The sequence below is a fragment of the Tyto alba genome, unplaced genomic scaffold (genome assembly GCF_018691265.1).
Source record: "Tyto alba isolate M040663 unplaced genomic scaffold, T.alba_DEE_v4.0 Super-Scaffold_6, whole genome shotgun sequence".
NCBI classification, from domain to species: domain Eukaryota; kingdom Metazoa; phylum Chordata; class Aves; order Strigiformes; family Tytonidae; genus Tyto; species Tyto alba.
The window spans coordinates 12,501-36,748 of record NW_024881327.1 but is presented as its reverse complement, the minus strand read 5'-3'; the positions used below and the strand labels follow the sequence as shown (position 1 = coordinate 36,748).

Sequence of the window (24,248 nt, the reverse complement as noted above, 5' to 3'; positions counted from 1 at the left end):
TTTATACAATGGCCATTCATGATTACAAAATTCAGTAAGTTGACTTTTGCTTAATTCATCATGCACCTCTTTCCAGTGAGCTAAAAGGCAACCTAAGGGAGTGTTTCTTGGTATAGAAATCTTACTCCCTCTCCTTTCTTCAAACAGGTTTGAAAATTTAAATGCCATAGCAAACCGACCGTATACCTTCTTTAGTTGTTATTTTTGTTGTTGTTTTTTTTTTTTTTTCCTTTTTTTTTTTTTTTTTTTTTTTTTTTTTCCTTTTGCTTCGCTTATCTCCGGCTGTACCCCTCGCAGGGTAACAGAACCACGGATCAAAGCTCCACACTCTCTTCGTGCGTAATTGCACATCTCAGTCACTCATTCACACATAAAAACTCAACAATATTTCAACATTGTTTCATTGTTTCCCGTGTTACCAGAGTTACAAAGTTACAAGATACAGAAGCACAGAAACAAATTACAGAATACGAAAAATACATTTTCCCGTATCAAGACCAGAAAGTACCGATGTGAACACCGAAGTGTTCCTGACCAGATGTATACCAGTGAGGTGCTAGCAACCCCGGTATACGCTGTTCCACGCAAGATCCCCCGTCTCACGATTTATGAACAGCCCAGACCCTCTTCTAATAATCCTCACCTTATTCCTCGCAGTGACTCAATTGAGATAAGGAGTCCCTCCAGGAAAGTTCCTGGGAGCGCCCAAGAGAGTCCTATTCTCAAGGAGTCCCGCGGGCCCCGCTCCTTTAATTCCTTTTCACCACTGACACTGATGCCAACCCCGCGAAACTTTCGTATTCGCCTTACGGGCAGCGCCGAGGCTTCCCCTGCTCAGGAATTCCCTAGCCCCAACCACGCGGAACTTTCACTCCGTCTGACAGGCAGGCTTTCCACAGATTCAGAAAGAAGTGCCTTACCTTTCCAGGGGACGTTGCGAGGAGCTTTATGGGTCGAGAATGATGGCTCTCCCCGAGAATTCCTCGGTGCCAGCTGGAGTTCGATCAGTGCTCGATCCCGTCCAGTCTCACTCGCAAGGTCCCATCTGGGTCGCCAAAACTGTTAGCAGTCGCAATCGCGAATAGAACTTACCTACACACAGCAGATAAGCAGGCACTTCTTTATTCCAGTGCTGGGGAACACGGGGGATAACTCCGCCAAAGACGTGTTCATCGACAGATACAAAACACCACGTATTTATACACTTTTTCAGCAGAGTCATGGTTACATAGTCATTTTATCTCAAGATCCATAATCACTACCCATTGTTTTGATTCAGAGTCCATAACGATTCCTATAGTGATTAAAGCAAACACCATACTAGTTATCTGTTCCTAAGGGCCTCAACATGCCTTATATTGTCACAGCTGCTATAACTCCATTTTAAATCAAAATCATTTTTTTAAACTAAATTCAAAATAATATTCGAGGATTCAAACTGTTTTATTAAGGTAACTGCAACAGAAGCGGCAGCGGCTCCTCGAAGGAGACGCCCCGCCGGCATTGCCGGCGCCCCCCGTCGCTGGCGGGGTCCCGGTGCCGCTGCCGGCCCCGCCGCCGCCGCGCACCCCCGCCGGGCAGGGGTCAGTGTGGGCTGCGGGGCCGGGCGGGGAGGGAGGAAGAAGAGGCGGAGGAGGGGCTGGGGCTGGATCGGAGGCGGGCACAGCCTCGGCGCAGGGAGAGAGGCTGCTGGAGCCCGGCGGGGCGGGGGGGCGAGGCGCCCAACGGGAGAGGTGCCCTCGTGTCGTCGTCGTCTCCCTCACCCCCCCCAAATGGGAGAGGTGCCCCCGTGTTCTCCCCTCCAAAACGGGAGAGGTGCCCCCGTGTTCCCCCCCCCCAGGAGATGCTGCCAGATCTGCATGAAAAACAGCAAATAAGCTGCTGGAAGTGTGTGCGGTGGGGAGAGGGCTGGAAAGGTGATGAATCCACACCCAGAATTTACTTTTAATGTCTGCATTTTGCAGAGAAACCAATCAGAAATCTTTCCTGCTGGATTTTGGAAATTCATTGGGTGCAGGAGTCCACATGCTTCAAATCGAATGTAGCTGTGTTCTCACAGAAAGGCAGTTTTATTATGCTAATAATTTCTGCATTAGGGGGTTAGTTTTTGAGGAGAGCACTAAAAGAGGATGGGAAATGATAGTGAATTTAGGTTTTATTATCTGCTAAAACTGAAATGCATTTGCAAATGTTGTGAGCCAACTGAGGGGTGAGTGGCAGTCAGTGATTGCCAGCATCCCCACGGAAAGGCTGTTAAAGTTACACGGCTGGGAGAAATAAACTGCTGCTGTTGGAACACTTATGCTCAGCATACGCCTGTGGTGTGGGGCTCTGCCTGATTCCACTGTGCTTAGGTTTTGCTAAGTGTGAAGTAGAATTGTAGGTGTAGTAGACACTGATGGCTAGACTGTTAAAAAAAAATCAGTCGTATGCCAAGCTGAGGCATTTTTCCATTAGAGTACCATTAGGAATAGATATATTGTTTTGTGTTGAATCAAATGTTTAGTCTTAAAGGTTGAAAGTGCTTAAGCAAACTTAGTTCTATTCTGAACTGAACATTATTTCAGACATTGAAAGCATGAACGTTTTCAGGATTTTTTTCCCAGTCTTTAGCCTCTCCCCTACCCAGCCAAAAAAACATTACTCCTATATAGACAAATATTCGGTTGGTAGGCATGACTGAATTTTTTTTTATCCAAACTAATTCTAATAGGAGTTTTTAGCACACGGCTGAAACCTCTTAAGCTGAATTTTACTCAGTAGTATAGTGACACCTACCTGATGTGTACTTTTGGATGGGACTGAACTGTAATTCAGGTGTTTCTGTTTGGTTTCACTAAGATGAGATGATAAATGAAAATACTGAAGTAACTGGACTTTATTCCTGGTTGCAGTGGAAAAAAGGACAAGTGTGTTTTCACAGTCGTATGAGGATCTTTGCAAAGTTTTCTCTGTGTTGACACTGACTCCTAGCTGTCTATAGGACAGGGAAAACAAAGGGTGAGAGTGGTGGACATTCTACCCTTGTTGTTAAGCTAGCGTGTGTTCAGGATTAGTTCTCAAAGGCAGGACAGTATCTCCTCAAAGAGATAACACTGCTCAAATGCTGCACATGAGAATGGAGGGGGTTGGTGAAGCGTCTGTAGAAATTTCATTGTGTTTCCTTTTGGTGCTCTTGATTTCTTTCATTCTAAGCACCCTGGTACCCTTTCTGTTGAAAACTGATAATAAATCAGCTTCTGAAAAAATGCAGTCACAATACTGAACCTGCTATTGTCTGTGAAAGATCAGTTTGGAGATCTGCAAAGGTGAAGGGCACTGTAATCCTAGCTGGTCCCCTCACTCCCGTTGCCTATCTTAGTGGAGCCTGTATAACAGGTCCCATCATACTTTGAGTTCTAGTGGTAATGGGAGAGAATTCAGTACGTGCTTCTTCCCTTTTTCTCACCTCTGATTCTTCAATAGCAGTGCCTTCTTCCGGTGGAGGTGGTTGAGGCCAATAATCCTCTAATCTCTCATTTCGCAAACTGATCTTTAAACTCCTCTGCCCAATTCCACATGACAAACAACATCTTTTTAATTTTCAATCTCACTTATTATTCTCTTTTTCTAACAGAATTATAGGGTCCTGGAGTGCTAAATTAATTCCATATTCCTTCTGCCATTTAGGGTGCTGAGTGAAAAACATATCTGCGTAAAGCACCTTATCCCACTTTCCTTTTCGGTGCAGAAATAACAGGAGTTGCAACCAGGTATCATATTTTAAAGTTCCATTAGGGACCACTTCTCTCCATCCTCAGCTTATATAGAGGCCACCACTGACTGCAACATTTAATTAACTTCTTACAGTCCAAAATTCCGCCAGGTGGTTCCCCAATATCTTCCCGGTGGGCTAAAATTCAGCCCAAAGGACTCTTCAGAATTACGCTCTGTTTACTCGTAATTTAGACTTAGCATTCACACGACACATAGACAGGGGATAGGGAACGAACACTACACAAATCTAACAATTACTAAGTCAAATACAAAAAAAAAAAAAAAATAGCAATAGCAATTATAACCATGGGTAGCAAAAGTCTACTTTAAGGAAATCAAGACAAAGTTCAGAGATTCCAATCCCCCCTTGATTTCTAACTCTTCTTGACAAAGCAGGAGGCTAAGTGCAGCTGGGTAAGGAGTACGAGGTAGAATCAGAAATTTTCAGATACACGTAAATCAGATATATGGATGTAACGTAAAATCAGAATCAGATACAGAATCATACAGATGCACCAACAGGTCATGGTAATGACCGAATGATCAACACATATCATACGTGCAAATGTATGGCACCCCACAGGTTCTTATGAACTGAGACTTAGGAGCAGCTTCAGAATGACCGGTCCCAGAATAGAAGAATAAAAGAATGCTTTATCCTTACCAGAGGTCGTCGTCTGTCCCTTCAAGGATCCGCTGAATCAGGGAGGGTTCTTAAATGATCCCAAGAGCGAGATTAAGACACAAACGAGGTCAGATGCCATACAACCTTGTGAACTTTATTAAACAAGCAACTGATACTAGCGATAGGACAGGGAGAAAAAGGAAGAGAAAGTCAGAATCCCTAAGCTAGAAAGCCCTAGAGATACCACAAGACTAAGTACCGACACCACGACTCCAGCGATGTTCTGCTGGCTTGGTCTCGGTGCTGGTGATGGTGTTCCAAGCTCCAAGCTCTGCCCAAGTCTCCGCTCCCCCCGGAGGCCCCAAGCCCCACTTTGACACAGTCCTTTTATTGACTCAGTCCCCACGGTTTCTCAGAAAAGTCCGCCCATTTCCACAGAGCTCATTGTCGCCCTGTGGTCTTCCATGCGCGCATGCCCAGGTGTTCATGGTGGTCTTGCGGGCGAGGGTGCACATCTTCCTCACCTCCTCCATGCAGCTCGTGCGCAGGTGCAGCTCGGCAGTCACTGCCAGGGATGTTGTTGTTTTAGCTTCGGGCAGATGTTGTGGTTTTGTCGGGGACTATTTGTCGCCTTCCCTTCGTGGCAACAGGACACTGAAGCCAGGAAGTGGTAGTGGTGCAGCAGAAATGTTGAGACAAACAAAGTCCAACACAGTCCCTTACACGGACTCAGAGGTTCCAGCAGCCAGACAGTGTCCCTTCATGGTTGCCAAAATCTGTTACTGGAAAGTGGTAATTCATTCACTTTCCAAGACTCAATTTGGGAGTTGTAGAACGCAGGCATTCTTTATTACAGCGCTGTACACAGAGGGGATAGCTCCTCCTAATGTGTGTGTCTGAAAACAAAATCAATAAGCATTTATACCACCTTTATCATACATATTCATTGTATTTTAATAATATTTTTATAATATTAATAACTTTTCTGGGAACTCATTAGCATATGTAAATATCTCTTGCGCATGTCTGTTGGAGGCTTCAGGTGGTTGTTGGGGGTCTTTAGATGAAGGCTCGTAGTCTTCTTCACTGTGTCCATCTTACTTCTGCTCAAACTCAGTCCTGTGGTCACATACATCCTGTCCTCCAAGGCTGGTTTGGTCTGGTTTTGGTGCTAATTTGCAGCTTCCTTAACTTTATGTTTCTTTGCACCTGTTACTACAAGGCTGAACAGTCTCAAGTAAGATTATTTATGAGTTCCTCATCCTACAGTTATTCTAACTATTCCTCAAAAGATCAGGATTTGTTCTGTAGCACAATGGTTAAATGGTTAAAACATCTTACATTGATCTTAATGATTCTATTCCACAAATACCTATTTTCTAATAATCTTAGTTCACAGGTCTCAAGGGAAACACACCGAATGCAACTTGTTCTGTCACAGCTCCTGTCCACGTTGCACAGGGGTCCTTGCACATCTGCACCCATTGCACGGGGGCTCCCTGCACACCAGTCCCCATTGCACTGGGGTCCTTGCATGCCAGTTCCCATTGCAGGGGGGTCCTGCAGACCCCAGAAGCTGCATGGGCACTGGTTACCCTGGCAGTATCAGACACCAGCTGCTCTTCTGCCAGACCTGCGGCAGCTGCCCAGAACAATCACTCGGTGCTGGGTAGAGCAGCACAGCGGGGCCTGGCACAAGCACCCCCATCCTATGAGGAGCCTGCACGGTCGCTCCCAGGGCACAAGGCGCCGTGCGCATGCGCACACAAGGGCTGGGACTACAACTCCCGGCGTGCCCCGCGCAGGCGGCCGGGTGAGCCGTGCGCTGATTGGCTGCGGAGGGGGAGGAGCCGAGGCATGCGGCAGGGCCCACCCCCTGGCGGCGGAGCAGCGGGAGGGGGATGGGAGGAGCTGCGAAGCCTGGGAGTGGGAGTGGGTGTGGGGGAGGCTGTGAGCATCTGGGGAGGGGGTCTTTGGGGGCTGCTGCCTCCCAGGGGGCCCGGGAGCTGGGGGTGGGTCCCCGGGATGCCGGGGAGTGGGGTTGGGGAAAGGCTCGGAGCCCTTCGGGGGGCCGAGGAGTGGGGCAGGAGGGGGGCTTCAGGTGGCCCTGGGGTTGGGGAGTGGGGCGATGGGTGCTGGGGGTCTGGCAAGTGGGGCTGGGAGCCACTGGCAAGGGATGAGGGAGCCCCGAGCCAGGGGGGGCTGCAAGCCAGGGGGGGTCCCGCCCCTTTCCCTGCCCGCCCCAGGCCCCAGCCCGGGGGTCCTGGCCGAAGCCCCTCGAGGAGCTGATTTGGCCGCCCCGAGGGACGGCTGGGGGGGCAGCCCCGAGATGCTCGGCTGGGGCCTTGTTCTTGGGGCAAGAGGCAGCGGGGGCCTGCGCAGCGCTGGGAGTTGGCACTGAAAATCCCAGCTCGGGGGGGTCGGGGCTGTTTCCCAGTGCATGGGGCGGCTCCTCCTTCGGCACCAATTCCATCCAGCAGACCTGCAGCTTCATCCAGGTTTCTTGGTATTTTGCTTTTCTTCAAACTCCAGTTGCAGAAATTGGGCTAGTGGATTTTTGTTTGAGCAGCTTTTGGTCACTGTGATGATGGCAGTGGGCTTGCAGAGATGAACTTCAGCAATTCAGTAGTCCCAAACTTCCCCATTTGTGCCTTTAATTAAGTAATGATTTGAAAACTGATGAAAACTAAATGGTGTTTGAGCAGTGCAGAGTTTTTCTTTTCATAGGTGAAAAGATTTTGCGTTTCTTGGCTTAGCTACTGTCCACGGAGGCAAGGAAGGAGAAACCGAGCAGCAGTGATGTCTTTTCTTCAGATTTAGGACATGCATAAATACACTTAACTAAAAGAAGCCAGTGTTCAATTTTCTTGTTTAATGCTTGCAGGAAGATAACGGGAATGTCCTACATCAAAACTGATATGAAACAGAAATGTGTCCAAAACGTCTGCTGTATGTAGTGTCACCCTTAGTGGATTTCAAACCTTTTAATTTCCTGGTGTTATAGGTAGATGAAGGCAAATCACATCCAAATATGGATTAATGAATCTTTATTAAGGTAAGAGAGCAAATGCAGTGCTGGGTTGGCCTAGGAGTCCCAGCTCCATCCAGGCTCACCAAATTGTTTAAGTTTCAAACCCCCTTTTATCCACACAGCTGCTGGTTTCAACACCTTCGGCACGCCTCCTGGCTTCTTCTACAATCTTATCTTCTTCTTTCTTCAGTCCTGTGGTCATGTACACCTTGTCCTTCAAGCCTGGGCCAATTTGCAGCTCCTTTGTCTTTTATGGCTCAGTGGTTTCAGTTCCTCTTTTATCTCAAGGACAAGGGATACCAGAGATGGCCCATTCTGTTCTTTCTCATTCCATTGCAAAGGAGTTACCACCCTTTGATATGGATCATTTGGTGAGCATCCCAAGGAGGGGGGGCTGTTGGGTTGGTGTTTCCTCTAATCAATTCCCCCCTTTTCTTTTCCCAGTAGTAAAGTCTTTTACTTTTCTTAAAATTTGGATCATTGTACTAATAATAGCTTTAGCCTAAGAAGTAATTGCTTAATTATTTTAAGAGAAAGCAAAATTCTTCTATTATTTCCCACACCAGTGATCAGCTCTGACTGTCTAGAGCAATGCAAATAAGTTGTATTAAGATGGTAGCAACTTGATTCTTTTCTTATATCCACAAATGTTTTTTTAAAAAGTAGTTGGATTTCTAAGTTAGGTCAAGTTATCTAAAAATCATAAGCAGGATTTTTTTTTTTTTTCTCTTTTATATTAATGCTAGGTAAAAGAGTAGAAGTGGATTTGGAAACCTGTAAGCTGAAGGGTGTTTTCCAGTGAGGTTTTTTTTTGGTTGTTTTTTTTTTTTTTTTTTTTTTTTCTTTTGTGAAGTCTTCAGTATTTTATTTTCTCCCACAGTATTTCTATGCTGCAGAACCAGCCTCAAAGGGACTATGGAATTACTTCTCCCATTATCTTGGCTTCTAATGTTGCAGTCACTTAATAAAACAATTTGAATCCTAGAATATTATTTTGATTTTAGTTTAAAAGTACGATTTTGATTTAACATGAAGCTACAGTAGCTATGAGAATATAAAGTACACGAAGGCCCTTAGGATTAAGCAACTAGTATGCTGTGTGCCTTGAACATTATAAGAATTGTCATGGACTCTGAATTAACGCAATGGGTACTGGTTATGGATCTTGACTTGAAACAATAGGCACCTGAGGAAAACTGGTTTGGTTGGAAAGATCGGCCAAGGGAGAGGTGAGCATTAACCAAAGATGGAGTGAGCATGCGCAAGGATGGAGTTCAATCAGCCGACACAGTGTTGAAGACTATCAACGACCACCAGAGACCCCCATCCAGTATAACCACGCATGCATTAGAGACATTTGCATATGATAATAATTTCCAAGAAATAACATCAATATGCTAATCCTTGCCCTCCCCCCATTCTATTTAAATCAATTAGTGAGGAAGACCAATGATTTCTGTAGAATAGGAATATAGGGAAGGTGAGGTACCTAAAAGCCAATCATTATTAAGGTCAACTTAAACGTTATGAATTTATTGATCTTATGTAACTACGACTCTGCTGAAAAAGTGTATAAATATGTTGTGCTTTGTACCTGTCGCTGAACACGTCTTTGGCGGAGTTATCCCCCGTGTTCCCCAGCGCTGGAATAAAGAAGTGCCTGCTTATCTGCTGTGTGTAGATTAGTTCTTTCGCGATTGCGACCACTAAGGATATAGATTGCATCCATAATCAGAAGCTAGTTGAACCAAGGAAGCCATTTTGGATATTTGAAGAGGAGGAAGAACTGAATCACCAGTGTAACAAGACTGTAAAATATATTAACCTCTTGGATTTTTCAGGGAAAACTTAACATGAGTTTCCTTTACAAGCTGGTGGTTCTTGGTAAACTAAATTACTTGGTCAAAGAATGGATTTCAGAATTTAGTGAGAGCAAGGTGAGGGTTTTTTATCTTCTTATCAAAACAGCTGGTACCTTTTTATTTCTTTTAAAGGCCACACTACTAGGATTTATGCTAAAGTTCAACTTTTAACTTTCTCCTTAAGTATTGAGTAGAGCTGTAGCAACTGACACTGAGATGAGGTATAAAAGATACTACAGTTCACGATCTTTAAGTCTTTGGGGCACTGAATAAATGTGTGAAGTGGCTCTGTGGGTTGATTTGTAGCAGCTAACAAAGCTGAAACAACGTATTGTGGGGTGAGCTAGATGGGAAATGGGCACTAATCTCACCCCAAACACCCTGCAGCACCCAGTGTGGTTTGAAATTATGACACTAGACTTGCCTTTTGCAGAGATTGTGTTCCTTTATGTGCATCTGCTGCAGGGAAGACTAACAATTGTCCTTAATATGTGTAAATTAATGAAAGGACTGCTACATTATCTATTTTGTTTGTTTGGTGGTTTGTTTTTTTTTTTTTTTTTTTGAGTTGCAAGCAATCATTTAAGAAAAATAGTAACAATCTATTAGACTAACAACTCGGTATGGGAGTGAGAAGACACTTTTTATGGAGGCTGTTGTAGTCTTTCTAAAAAAACTGTATGCTACCAAAACCTGTACATAGGTCAATGTGTATCTTCTGTTCTAAAGTAAACACTTTTTCTTCTACCCACAGAATCTTCCCCCTTCAGTAGCAGCAAATGTTGGTGGCAAAATACTTATATTTGGTTCTTACAGTCTTGGAGTACACACTAAAGGTAGAACTTTCATTGTCTGGTCATAGTTCTGATGTTTGAAAGTGACTTCCAACAATAACAGAAGAAATGGAATCTCTTTGCCAGTGCTGACATAGTTTCTGTTTGTGTTGCTCCTAGACATGTAGAAAGATCAGATTTTTTTCAGTTGTTCTTTGAAAAACTAAAACATCAGGAGGAAAAAAAAAAAAAATCTGAAGAGCGACTAAGCTCTTTCCCTGATAATCATGCAACTTCTACAGTAAAAATGTTCATGTTAAAGACTCATATTGGTAGTGGACGTCTTACAAGCCAAAATTTTAAAATAGATTGTTTCTGAGTGCCTTCTAAAATGCTGCCTTATGCAGCATGGAAATGTTGAAGTCAAGCTTTTGGTTCCTTTCTCCAGTGGCAGTACACCACGTAAGAATCTTTGTGGTACACTTCTTCCCTGCCCTTGGTTTGAGAATGAGTCAGCTGTATCAAAAAGCAAGGCTGTCCCTGGGAGCCCTGCTTTCATCTCAGGTGCAGTAAGGGGCCTGGACATGCACGCCGGGGGAGGAGGGGGCAGCCTGAAAACTCAGGAAGTTGGCGGTGATGTGGAAACACTCCTGTCAGTCCCTTTGACGTAGTGTTCCTCTGGATAGACTTTAGGAGCTCTCGTTCATCCTCCTCTGGCCATGTTCCTCTCTGGATCCTCAGCCTGAGCCTTTGCGGACGGGATGCACACTGTTAGCTGTCCAGAAAGTTCACAGGGGCTGTGCTGGGAACATACAGAACTGCTTTGTAAAATCACCCTCAGCTGCATGTATTGCGTACGTCTCAGGTAAAACTGAGCTCCTGGGAAGTATTTGTCAGCCTGGTCTTCCTCATGCAGACATTTTGAAAAACTTAATGCGCACAGCTACTGAGCCTTTGTTTAGATGACTGTCACCTGAAAACAGTCTCTCAGAGGGCTGTGGCACAGTTCTAAAAAGTGGTCTACAAAACTGAAAACTGTGCAATAAGGTAGCTGACAGCATCTCGGGCACAGTAGAAAATAAAAATAGAGAAGACTAGTGCACGCTGTGAAATGTGGACAGAATTTTTTAGATTTCTCTGGATGTTAACCAGCAGTAAGATAGCTACAGAAATCTCTTACTTTTCTTCCTCTCTGCCAGGGTAAGTACCTTACAGCCACTGATCCTCGTGGCTCACTGTGCGCTGTTTGTTCCTTACAATATATGATCAGCCTCTGAATCTCTTGTCTAAATAACTTTTTAAAGCCAGTATTAGTGCTATAGTGCTTGCAGCTTACTACCGATTTTTTTGGTTCGGAAGCAACTCAGTCTTTATCCTGAATAGTTTAGCAGTGTAAATTCCATATTTTATCATAGTTTAGGAAAAAGATTAAAGTAGCAGGAACTATTTTCTTACACAGTGATCCTCTCCTTTACAGGCAGTTGAGGATACGTGTGTAACAGTTGTCAAGTTTGAGTTTGATGGTATTGAGGTAAGAATTTTGCTTTTGTTAAGTCAAAAGTTTTTTTCTTGCTTTAGAGTTGGATAACTTTTCCAGGGACTTGTGACTTTGCTATTTTACAAGGTTATTGGTACCTTACAGTGTATTTAGGAAACTGTAATTAAACAGCCTGACCACAACCTATCCCAGGAGAAGACACTGCAATAAAATGGGAGCCGATAGGAAAATAAGCCCCTAGGAAGCCTGGTGGGCATGGGAACATCAGGGACACCTCTTTCTAAGCCTGTGCTGCAGGCCAAGGTAGCCCACTGGAACAGCAGTTATGTCACAAAGGTTTTGCAGCCTGGGAGTAGAGGCAGTGTCCTTGCCAACCCTTCTGAGCTCTGACAAACCAGCTTTCTGCAGAGGGATGGGTATAGTGTAGTTCACCATATGAATCATGTGAGCAGACTAAATGTTGTTGGAGAATGGCTCAGGGTCCTGAGCCCACCGAGCAATTGTATGATCAGAGCCTGCTCTAGCTGCTGATGCTGGGCCTCACTAGGGTTTGCCTGCAGCTGCTCGCAGCTGCTGATACCTGAGGAATGTCAAGGACGCTTCAGCCCTGTGTACCGTGGTGTGTCGAAAACAGGCTAAGGGGAATTAGGAATAGTGGTCTGAGAAACCCAGTGTTATGATAACGGTGGTCTGAGAAACATTGTGTTACGGTACTGTTGTGTATCGAAAACAAGTCAAGAGGAATTAGAAATAGTAGCATGAGAAACTTAGTGTTATGAGAAGCTTGTGCTGTAAGCTAACTGCAAGTAGGTGGACCGTGAGAATACGACCCTTAGAGCTTAAGCCAATCAGCTAGTGACTAGTAGGCATAATTAGTAGAAAGATTATAAAAGGCTGTAATGAAAATCAATAAACTGAAGCACACTTTATCACTCATACTGAGTCGGCTACGTTCTTCCTCCTTGGCTGGGTCCTCGGCTCGCCCAGCCCGGCAATTGGCGCCTGAACAGGGACCCTCGAGAAAAAGGGTCAACCGGGAATAAAGGGTCTCTCGAGAAAAAGGGACCCTCGCTGAGGCAACAATAAAGGGATCCTCGAGACGAAAGGAACCCTCGTTGAAGGACCTGGCTGAAGGACAAGGAGCAGTGCGCCGGGGGCAGTGACCGGCGGGCAAAAAGAGCAACCAGAACATCGCGTCCTGTGGTGTGTCGTCTCCAGCCTGAACCGATTGAAGTTCACCACTGCAAGGGCTACAAGCTGAGGGCTGCAAGGATATTATAACAGGTATTAAGGTACATGGATTTTGAAGTAGCCCTAGATTTATTACAGAGCTTTTTAGAAAAGCGTGGGACAGATAATAGTTGCATTAAACAGCTATCTGGTCTAGTGGCAACAGGGAAAGCAAAGGGGTGCTTTAAAGACTCTGATCTGTTGTTTGATGAAGAGGAGTGGAGGAGGTACAGAGATATACTGTGGGATATGGTGATAGATGATGACAAACTTGCTAAGAAATTAATGAAACCGTGGCGGGAGGTAATCAATAATATTAAGCGCCATAGGGTTGAGAAAAACTTGGCTGCTGTGGTGTCTCAAAAATTAGGACATTCTGAGCCATCTGCCCCGCCATCAGACGCGGGAGTGTCTAGTTTTTCAAGCGGACCTGCTGTGCCGAAACCGGAGAGTGATTTATTATTTAGTACGAGCAGAGTGCCGGTGCCTCCGTGTTGGCAGTCCGTACATGTTACTGAGAATATCGCGAAAGGGGCACAGGGGACCAGCGAACAGGTAGAAGCGGAAAGAATGAAGGAGCAGACGATGTCGGAGGGTGTCGGAAAGGAGCATAGTAAGAGTGGTGGTGGTAGGCGGGTTACGATGGTGAATTGGAAAAAGGTTATGAAAGATGCCGCGGATGCGGGGGACTTTTCCCCTTTTGCGTTTCCGGTCATGTTTAACAGAGATGAACATGGCGATTTGCAGGGGCAGTATAATCCTATCAGTTGGAAATTGCTGTCGCAGTTAAGACAGACAGTATCGGAATCGGGATTGCATGGGGAACCCGCAAAGCAGTTTTTAAATTACATCTGGGGTAGTACAGTTCTATGCCCTGAGGATATTAAGATCATTATGCGAATGATTATGACTCAGTCGCAGCTATTGTTGTGGCAGGCGCATTGGCAACGGTTTTGTGAAGCATCAGCTCAGCAGCCAAGGAATCCAAATGACCCCTTGCAGGGAGTCACGGTAGAGCAATTAATGGGATCTGGCCCTTTTGTGGAAGTACAAGCACAGCTGCAATTGGGCCCCGAACGATGCATAGAGGCTATGCGAACTGCTAGGGAAGCCATAGAGCATGTAAAAACGTCACAGCCATCTCCTTCTTATATGAGTATAAAACAAGGAAGGGAGGAGCCGTTTGCAAGTTTTATAGATCGCATTACGGCGGCCATAGAACAGTCAGATGTACAGTCTTGGATGAGGCCCGCCTTGTTAAGACAATGTGCAATCCAGAATTCCAACAGTGTTACGCAGGGAATTCTAGTGACACTGCCCGCAGATGCCACGATTGAGTTAATGCTGGAAAGGATGAGTCGAGTCCCTGTAGGACCGCAGGCTATGTTGGTAGAGGCAATGAATAAGTTAGGGAGCAATATCCTTCAGGCCCAGCAGCAAGCCTTTGCAGTGCAACAACAAGCGCAACGGCAAGTTTTTGCTGCTTTGGCGCCTCTTCGAACTGGCGCTGTAGACTCATGCACGGGCTAGGACCGGTGACGGCAGGAGGAGTGGCAAGTGTTACCGATGTGGCCGAGAGGGGCACTTACGCCGCAACTGTATTGTGACACGAGTCTGGTGTGAGACCTGCAAGTCCAGCAACCATAACACTGAGGTTTGCTACAAATCGGGAAACGGGAGAGTGAGCGCGTCCAGCCGCCGCGCTCTGACAAAAGTAGCAGCTCCAGCCGTCGCGGAACACCCGACTCAGGTGACAACGCCCTCCAGCCAGCAACTGCCGGCAGCCTCGGATTGGATGTGGCAACAGCAATAAGTATTACCTTGTTCGACCAAAAGCCACAGAAGGTCCCTACCAGGATAAGGGGACCACTGATTATAAATGGACAACCACATGGAGCATTACTAATAGGAAGATCCTCCAGCAGTATAAAGGGACTGAACATTATACCAGGACTTATCGATGCTGATTTCACAGGAATTGTTCAACTTATCCTGCAAACATCGTTTCCACCTTTACATATACCGGAAGGAAGTAAGATTGCTCAGCTGGTACCATTGAACCAACTGACCTGTGGTATAACTCTGACTACGTCTAGGGCCAGAGACGACCGAGGTTTTGGTTCCACAGGACCAGCTGTAATGCTGACAATGTCAATGAATCGCAGGCCAATAGCAACTGTACAGCTTGAAGCAAGAGGACATTTTCTAATGTTGATCATGTTATTAGATACAGGAGCCGATCTGACAATTGTGGATGAAGGAGTATGGCCTACTGCTTGGCCGGTCGAACCTATGGACAAAGGAGTTGAGGGAGTGGGAGGTCATTCTGCAGTGCAGTGCAGTATCGATCGTATTTGGATGACCATAGATGGAAAGAGGGCATCTATCCATGTTACCATTATGCATCTGCCTTCAGGAGTGAATGGTCTCATTGGTCGTGATGTGTTGGATCAGCTTGGGGTTGTACTTACAACACACAAACCTTTTTAGGAAAGGTCACTGCAGGATGGGCTTTCCCGATTCCACTTCAATGGACATCTAATGATCCGGTGTGGATCGAGCAGTGGCCGTTGAAATTGGAGAGCCTTACAGTTGCCCATCAGTTAGTACAGGAACAGCTCGACCAAGGACACTTGAAATTGTCCACGAGTCCGTGGAATACTCCTGTTTTTGTAATAAAAAAGAAGTCTGGTAAACATAGACTATTGCATGACTTAAGGGCCGTGAATGCACAAATGCAACCAATGGGAGCATTGAAGCCGGGCCTACCCAACCCATCAATGCTACCTGAACATTGGAAACTTCTAATAATTGACTTAAAGGACTGCTTTTTCACTATAAAACTACATCATCAAGATACACAGAGATTTGCTTTCACTCTGCCTGCCATAAACAAAGAGGCACCAGCACAAAGCTTTGAATGGGTGGTGCTACCGCAAGGAATGAAAAATAGTCCAACGTTGTGCCAACTGTTTGTGGACAGCGCTCTACGCCCCTTGCGAACTGCGTGGCAACAGATGTTCATTTATCACTATATGGATGACATTCTCTTGGCACAAGAGCAGGACTTTACAAATCAACAGGTTCAACAGCTGCACAATCAATTACAGAGCGCTGGACTTGTTATAGCCCCGGAAAAGGTACAAGAGTGCAGTCCCTGGTCGTACCTGGGATGGAAGATAACAGATTCTGCAGTTCATCCGCAAAAGCCACAGATAACAACGAAAATCAAAACGTTGAATGATGCTCAGAGGTTGATGGGGGACATTCAATGGCTCCGACCAGTGATGCGAATAACCAACGAACAGCTTAAGGTGCTGCAACCATTACTACAAGGGACAGATCCAGCATTGCCCGTCTATCCTACAGCAGAGCAGCAAGAAATGATTCGGATCATAGCGGACCAGGTCATCTCCCGCTACTGTGATCGACGGGATCCCGACCTCCCCATTGATCTTTCTATATTTCTTACAGGGGAACATTTGTTGGGAGCATTGACTCAATGTAAAAAGAAAAAGGGGGAGGATAAGGACCTCAAAATGCTAGAGTGGATCTTTCCCAAAATTCAGCCAAAGAAATCAATACAACCCAGAATAGACACGTTAACAGAATTAATACGAAAAGGTCGAAAAAGGGTTTGGCAGGTCACAGGGCAAGAGCTAAGTCAGATATATGTCCCTATGCAGAAAAACACAATAGACTGGTACCTTATGAATAGCCAAGAACTATGTGAATGTTTGCTTTCTACGGATGTCAATCTCTCTGTACTGCCGCTCAAAGCACCAATAATACAGTGGATAAGTCACAATGAATGGATCCGGAGGCCTCTGTACAGTGAAGTACCCTTAAAAGAAGCCCAAACAGTTTTTACTGACGCAGGCAAGAAATCAAGGCGAGCTGCAATCACATGGACTGCCAATGACGAATGGCACCACCATTTGTTAGAGGCAGTTCCAGGTGACTCGTTACAAACGCTGGAATTATCTGCGGTCGTATGGGCTTTCGGTACTTGGAACGAGGAACGGATTAATGTAGTGACTGATTCCCTGTATGTGGCAGGAGTAGTCCAACACATAGAAGATGCCCAGATTAAAGATACCAAGAATCTTAGGCTAGGACAGCTATTTAGACAGCTAAGGTCCTTATTGCAGATGAGGCAACACCCTTATGCAATCATTCACATCAGAAGCCATATGTGGAATTCTGGTTTGGGAGAAGGAAACCAAAAAGCGGATGCATTGGTAATGATGTCGGCCCCAGTCAGTGACTTTGTAAAGGCAAGGGAGTCTCATAGTAATTTTCATCAAAATGCTCGAGGGCTGAGAACGCAATTTAACCTGACTGCAGAGGAAGCGAAAGGTATAGTGAGAGCATGCCCTCAATGCAGCCATCATGGGCCAGGACTGGGTGCCGGGGTAAATCCCAGAGGTTTAAGTTCAAATGAAATATGGCAGATGGATGTTACATATGTTCCTGCCCTGGGTAGGTTGAAATATCTGCATGTTACAATAGATACCCATAGTCATTTTGTTTAGGCCACTCCACAAACGGAGGAAAGGACAGGCCATGTAACCCATCATTTGACAAGCTGTTTTGCTGTAATGGGGGTGCCGCAACAAATCAAAACTGACAATGGGCCAGCCTACCGCAGTGAAAAGATGCGGAAATTCTGCCAATTGTGGGGAATCCAACATGTTACCGGTATCCCGCATTCCCCAACAGGACAAGCAGTAGTAGAAAGAATGAATCAGACTGTAAAAGACTATCTCAAGAAGTTTGAGGACATTACGGATGCAGTGGAGAGGGTAGCAAAAACACTGTTTGTATTAAATTACCTATGTCTTTTTGGGTCCACTGAGGAACCTCCCGCAAGAATACATGCAGGTATAGGAGCAAAGAAGCCAATACAAATGAGGGTCATGTATCGAGATCCAGAATCAGGGCAATGGTTGGGGCCCGCACAGGTACAGTACATCGGTAAAGGGTATATGTGTGTACTTACCCCTGCAGGACCAAAATGGATACCAGCGAAATGGACACGCGCAGCCCTTGGGGAGTGATTCTGCTTCTTTACGGACTCGTGACGACCTGCTGTGCTAATCCTCACCTATTGATGAAAAACACCAACATATGGCTCACCTGGGCAAATCAAACCGGCCACACCGATTTCTGTTTGAGCCTTGCATCCGCTGTGGATCCATTCAAAACTTGCCTTGTCGGGATACCGTTGTCTGTAAATGAAACTGTAGATAAGCTTGATGGGTATTATAATGTTACTCGGTGGAGAAAATGTAACTGTTCTGATGTTTTTGGAGAAAAGAGAAGTAGTGGGGAATGTATAACTAACTTGCCATTTGCATTTGAATCTTGCCGGCTTCAATGTTTAATCATTGCTCTGAATGCTTCCGCTATTGCTCCGATTCAAGAGTTAGATCTAATGGTTTCTATGGGACCAGCTAGCATTGCAAACGTTACTCATATAACCAACTGTTCTAGCATGCGTCCCGCATATGAAGCAGAGAAGGGGACAGGTGCAGTCTCTTTTGGGGATGCTGGACATTACTTTAACATATCAAACAAAGCACCTCTATGGCAGCAGTTCATGAATGTTACAGCAAAAATGAACTGGTGGAATCTGACTGCAACAGGTGGAGGGGTATGGCCGGTAAATGTCACAGGGGAAAAAAGCCTGCCGCCAGGTTTCTTTTTGATTTGCGGGGATCGCGCCTGGCCAGGAATCCCCTGGAGACCAGTGGGAGGGCCATGTTATATAGGTCAATTAACCATCTTTGCACCAAGTAAAGCGCAGATGATTGGAAAGTTCAACCGAACAAGGCAAAAAAGAAGTATTTTAAATGAGAAATGTGATGATAATGTCCGGCTTCCCTCTAGAACAGAGGCTTTTTTCGCATCATTCCTTACACCCGGAGTCATGGCCGCATGGAATGCAGCCAATCTAAAGAAATTGGCATGTTGGACAGCTAAGCAGTCTAATTTGACCTCAACCATTCTGTCAGAATTAACAACCGATATTGATAGTATTCGCCATGCTGTTCTACAAAATCGTGCTGCGATTGATTTCCTGCTTTTAGCACAAGGACATGGGTGTGATGAATTTGATGGTATGTGTTGCTTTAACCTTTCTGATCACAGCAATAGTATACACAAACAGCTTGAGCACTTGCGAGACAACCTTAACAAATTAAAAGTAGATAATGATCCTTTTGCAGAATGGTGGAAGTCCTTAGGATTCCCATCTTGGCTCTTAGGATTTATTAAACCGCTTTTGGTAGGATTTCTTTTTATAATAATATTGCTTGGCATTGTACTCTGCTTTTTTTCCTGCATTCAACGACTCTGCTTGAAGATAATTGACAATAGCATTGGTAAACATGTTTTATTAGCACAAAAAGAAAAAGGGGGAATTGTTGGGGAATGGTTAAAGGAGAAGGGACATGGATCTAGAGATCCTCTTTGCAACGAAAGTCTCTTTTAAGTTAGCATGAGTAGACCTTAATTAGAAAAAGAGAACAAGAGTAAGTAGAAAAGTACTGACTAAGGTCTTAAGATGAACATTCCCTATCCCGTGATGGTTGGGAAACAAGGAGGAAGTCAATCTAGTGCTTCCTTCCTGTTTTGAATGCCTGGATGCACTAACCACAAAGTAGATTTAGTTTGTTCACGCCCTGTTCGAATGCCTGGATACACTAACTGCACAGTAGATTTAGTTTGTTCACGCGTACTAACGATGCAGACCTATCACAGCACTTCCGGGTGCGTGATAAGTGCCTTTAGCCAGTAGATTGTGAGCTTGCATGCTTAAGTTGTGCCTTGTCATGTATTAAGAAAATCTTTGAATGAACGTTGGCGCAGGCTCTGCTCATACAAAAAGAAAAAGGGGGAATTGTTGGAGAATGGCTCAGAGACAAGGGTCCTGAGCCCACCGAGCAATTGTATGATCAGAGCCTGCTCTAGCTGCTGATGCTGAGCCTCACTAGGGTTTGCCTGCAGCTGCTCGCAGCTGCTGATACCTGAGGAATGTCAAGGACGCTTCAGCCCTGTGTACCGTGGTGTGTCGAAAACAGGCTAAGGGGAATTAGGAATAGTGGTCTGAGAAACCCAGTGTTATGATAACGGTGGTCTGAGAAACATTGTGTTACGGTACTGTTGTGTATCGAAAACAAGTCAAGAGGAATTAGAAATAGTAGCATGAGAAACTTAGTGTTATGAGAAGCTTGTGCTGTAAGCTAACTGCAAGTAGGTGGACCGTGAGAATACGACCCTTAGAGCTTAAGCCAATCAGCTAGTGACTAGTAGGCATAATTAATAGAAAGATTATAAAAGGCTGTAATGAAAATCAATAAACTGAAGCACACTTTATCACTCATACTGAGTTGGCTACGTTCTTCCTCCTTGGCTGGGTCCTCGGCTCGCCCAGCCCGGCAAAATGTTTTGTTGCAAATCAAAAATGAAGTGGTCGTGAGACAAACAATCTGGAAGATGAAAAGTGAAAGTCCCCATTTGACACCTGCCCAGGTTTGTCAGCTGCAGGAATCCTTGTATCTTGGATGCACCTTACACTGTGAGTGAAGACCTGCATGCTGTAGTACTTAAGCAAGTTATTGCTTGGCATCACTACTGTGAAGACCTTCAGTGACCTTCTTGTGGCCTCTCTCTGGTACAGACATTCACAGAATAATTTTCTTGCCTCAGACTATACTATAGACCAGATGCCTCAGGATCAAAAGGGCTTACTGCAGAAAGAAAATGCTCTCTCCTTTGCTGAAGAGTAGTTGAGGTGACTGAACTTGCATCTTAATTCTATGATTTATGTTCCTGTTTAATGGAAATTAGACATTTAGAGTAATCTTTTCAACTTAAAAATCCCTTCCTTTCCCTAGCTTAAAAAGGGGGGATACAGTGATGGTTTTGTAAATAAAATATGGAATTTCTAGCAATTCTCTTGAGTTTTCTGGGAAGTAAATCTCTCAGAACATGTATCTGTAGTCACATAGTTCTAAATACAAATGTTAACCACTCTTTGTAGACTTGACTAGCTTTTCCCCCACTGATGTGCTGTTTGCAAACGGTGCAGAATTCTAACTCACAATTGGCACTTTTTTCCCTCTTAAAATGGATCTTATGTTTGCCGGACCATCTGTGCAAACTGTTTCTGATAATCTTAATCTCAGAGATAACTCACGTCTGAAAAGCCTGGATATGAGTTTTATGTGGAGCTTGAATGGTAAGCATATTTGCACATCTTTAAAAAGAAAGTGTTACTGAACTTGGTATAGAATGTACATTGAACAACCCATCCGTTTCTGTGCAAGTTGCTGAAACTGATCTCCTGTATACTTGAGATCTGAGGAGGTGGCAAGTGGTCTTAAATTTATGTTTCAAGGAGTTGTGTGTTTATATAGACCTGTACCTCATGTTTCTTTGATCAGGCTGTGTGCCTTGTTCCAGTTCGCCATAGAAACTGCTTCAGATGAATAGGTAGAGCATTTGATAGAGAAGAATGTGTAGTAGTTCATAAAAAAAAAAAAAAAAAAAAAAAAAAAAAGGTATTTAAATTACCTGAAGCCTAACTTGCTCACTGTTTAACACTGACTGGTTTAATTGTACCCAGCTGTTGAAAGAAACTTAGCTTTCAGAATCCTCTAGAAAGGCTTTATTAAAAATTGTAGTCTGCAAACTATGAAAAAGCTGCTGAGGGCACCAGTTACCTGGAGTGATACTGAATGTTGCGTGTAATCTGTAATTTTTAAGGCAGTACAAAGCAAGTAATCCAAACTTGTTTTCAGAGTTTTGAACGATGAACTGTGAGCTATTGATCCAGGATAGCATAAAACTCACCTGTACCTGTTGCTATCAATTTTTTTCTTAGAGGCTACAGAGCTACTGATGAAACACTGCATCTAGAGCCAAATGAGGAGAACTTCCAGCTCACAATCCATGCAGTTAAACTGTGGGCAAAATGTGAGTAAAGGGATTGTTCATGAACTGTAAACTTTTCAGAGGCACCTCATGCTGAAAAAATAAGACCATTAGAAGTATTTTACCTTTGGATAGCTGTTTAAATGACGGCTTTTAAGCTAGAACCTGTTCTTTAGTTTAGATTCACGGTCTGTCCATGGGGTAGATTCGGTGTGTTTTTTAATGGGGATAGAGTGGGGTGAAGAGGGGAGTGCCTACAAGACGAGGTGCTGCATTGCTTATCAGGAACCTGACTAGAGATGGTATAAAAGCCAAGTTAAGTATAAAAGCTTGATACGTAAGGAATAAGAAAATATTGTTTGTGAATTTGGCTAGAGCAAGTGCTAGAAGAACACTAGAATTTTTCGTAAGGGAAGTTGGAGTGAAGCAGTAGCTATAGCAGTGTAGGCAAATTTCAGAGTAGCAGTATTTTGGGAAGTGGTATGGTCATGGTTCTTCTCCATGGGGTAGATTCGGTGTGTTTTTTAATGGGGGTAGAGTGGGGTGAAGAGGGGAGTGCCTACAAGACGAGGTGCTGCACTGCTTATCAGGAACCTGACTAGAGATGGTATAAAAGCCATGTTAAGTATAAAAGCTTGATACGTAAGGAATAAGAAAATATTGTTTGTGAATTTGGCTAGAGCAAGTGCTAGAAGAACACTAGAATTTTTCGTAAGGGAAGTTGGAGTGAAGCAGTAGCTGTAGCAGTGTAGGCAAATTTCAGAGTAGCAGTATTTTGGGAAGTGGTATGGTCATGGTTCTTCTCATTGCTATTAAAGGACCAATAATTTTGGCCTCATTTAATTGCAAAAATAACTGACTTGGAGGCTGAAGTGTACTGAGTATTCTACAGATTGTGAAGTTGGTGCTGTAAATTTGAAGGAAGGTCCTTGGGTATTGAAGGACTACAGGCTAATGACACGTACCCATTCTAGGGCACAGTATTTACTCCAACATGCTGGGATTTCTTGGTGGTGTTTCCTGGGCAGTGCTAGTAGCAAGAACATGTCAACTCTATCCAAGTACCAAGAAAGGCAAATCCAAGAGGAGAACATTAACTGCATTCCCCAAAGGGGAGGTGCAAACTGAAGGAGGGCAACTCATCGGCCCCTGTCAGAGTTTCAACACTTGAGATAAACAGAAAAAATAAAATTGTAGGAAGTTAACAGTGGCCAAGAAGCAGATTATAAAACCACCTGATCCAAATCTCAGAAAGACTTTCAATATTGATTTATGTGAATATTAGAGCAAGGCTGAAAATTAAGTGATTGCTTCTGCTTGCCAGGTCATAAGATAACTTAAATGGGCTAAACAGTAACGAGAAAATGCTAAAGGCAATAGCAGAGCTTACTGTTTTCCCCCACTGGACCAACTGTGCAGTGAACCAACTTAACAGAGCCAGTCTACGAATGTCACTGAAGTTGCTTAAAAAAAAAAAAAAAAAGTCCTTATCCTGGAATGTAAAGGTAGCACCTTGTCTCCCATGCAGAGTGTCAGAGATGGCCCAGCAGGGTCATGTCCCGACATTCCAGGTCAGAAAAAGAAGGTGCTGGATGTGTTTGTGGGGTTGGTTTGACATAACTTTTCTGTTTTCCAGAAGCCTGGGGAAGGACACATTATGCAGTAGCACTGGTGCCACTTTAGACCTGAGGTTCAAAAAGGTGCTGCACATCAGTGCAACTCCCTGAGTTGCCTTCATCACCAAATAAAAGAGAGTTGTTTTCTCCAGGGTGGTGGGAACAGGAGCTCACAAGTGGATTCCAACTACACCTCAGGGTAGCGGTTAACACATGCTTAACTTTAAATGTGTGCTTATAGCCCACTGACTGGATATTAAAGGTCACATGAACCCCAGAGATCCAATAAAAAGAAAAAAAAAAAAAACCAAACCCATGACAATATCCCCAGAAAACACTACACCATGTTTCCCACTCCTGAAGGACACATTGGGGTCCCTACCTCACCCCAGGAACTTGCCAGCCTCCAGCTGGGGAGCTGGAGCATTTGTCCCCCCCCTGCCCCGGGGCTGCCAAAGCAGCGGCGCAGCAAGGAAAGCAGCTCCCACTCGGGCTGGCCATGCCCACGGGACCAGAACACTACACAGAACAACCCACAAGACATCAGGTGTCCAAGCAAAAAGGCCCCGGTGTGCCAAAAGAAATAAACAATGAAGCAGCTGGGCAGGAATGCTCTGCAGTGAGCAGCTCCATGATGTCTGGCACTCCTCTGCAGGTACAATTCTACATGGCACTTCCACCAGACACAGGGACACTCAAGGGACTATTGAAGCCCTATTTAAGATAATCAAAATGCAGTGACTTTCACTTTACTGACGTGCGGAAAACAGACTCCACAATCTGATAGATTGTAAAGTAGGTATGTTTATCCAGCGCTGGGCACACAGGGGATCACTCCTCCAAATATGTGCTACCATGTGGCACCGTTACCTTAGATTTATAGAGCAAATGATTACATATTCATAATATTTCGCAAT

At 44.6% G+C, this 24,248-nt stretch overlaps 1 protein-coding gene across 1 annotated transcript; it reads left to right on the top strand.

Moving 5' to 3' along the window:
• The first annotated feature begins 538 nt into the window (after positions 1-538).
• On the top strand, positions 539-22,886 carry LOC116964682 (poly(A) polymerase gamma-like). The gene is made up of 10 exons (XM_042807584.1): positions 539-1,038; positions 8,293-8,365; positions 9,124-9,209; positions 9,271-9,349; positions 10,029-10,129; positions 10,195-10,296; positions 11,518-11,579; positions 20,910-21,020; positions 21,668-21,757; positions 22,690-22,886. The coding sequence occupies exons 1-10, from the start codon at positions 539-541 to the stop codon at positions 22,884-22,886; spliced, it is 1,401 nt and encodes a 466-aa protein (XP_042663518.1).
• The last annotated feature ends 1,362 nt before the right edge of the window (positions 22,887-24,248 follow it).

Excerpts from the sequence above, each read along its gene's own strand:
- LOC116964682 (XM_042807584.1), top strand. The coding sequence starts at position 539 with ATGTATACCAGTGAGGTGCTAGCAACCCCGGTATACGCTGTTCCACGC. Across the intron at positions 8,366-9,123 it reads TTATCTTGGCTTCTAATGTT|GATATAGATTGCATCCATAA; the intron begins GCAGTCACTTAA and ends GCGACCACTAAG. Across the intron at positions 21,021-21,667 it reads TTTTATGTGGAGCTTGAATG|GCTACAGAGCTACTGATGAA; the intron begins GTAAGCATATTT and ends TTTTTCTTAGAG.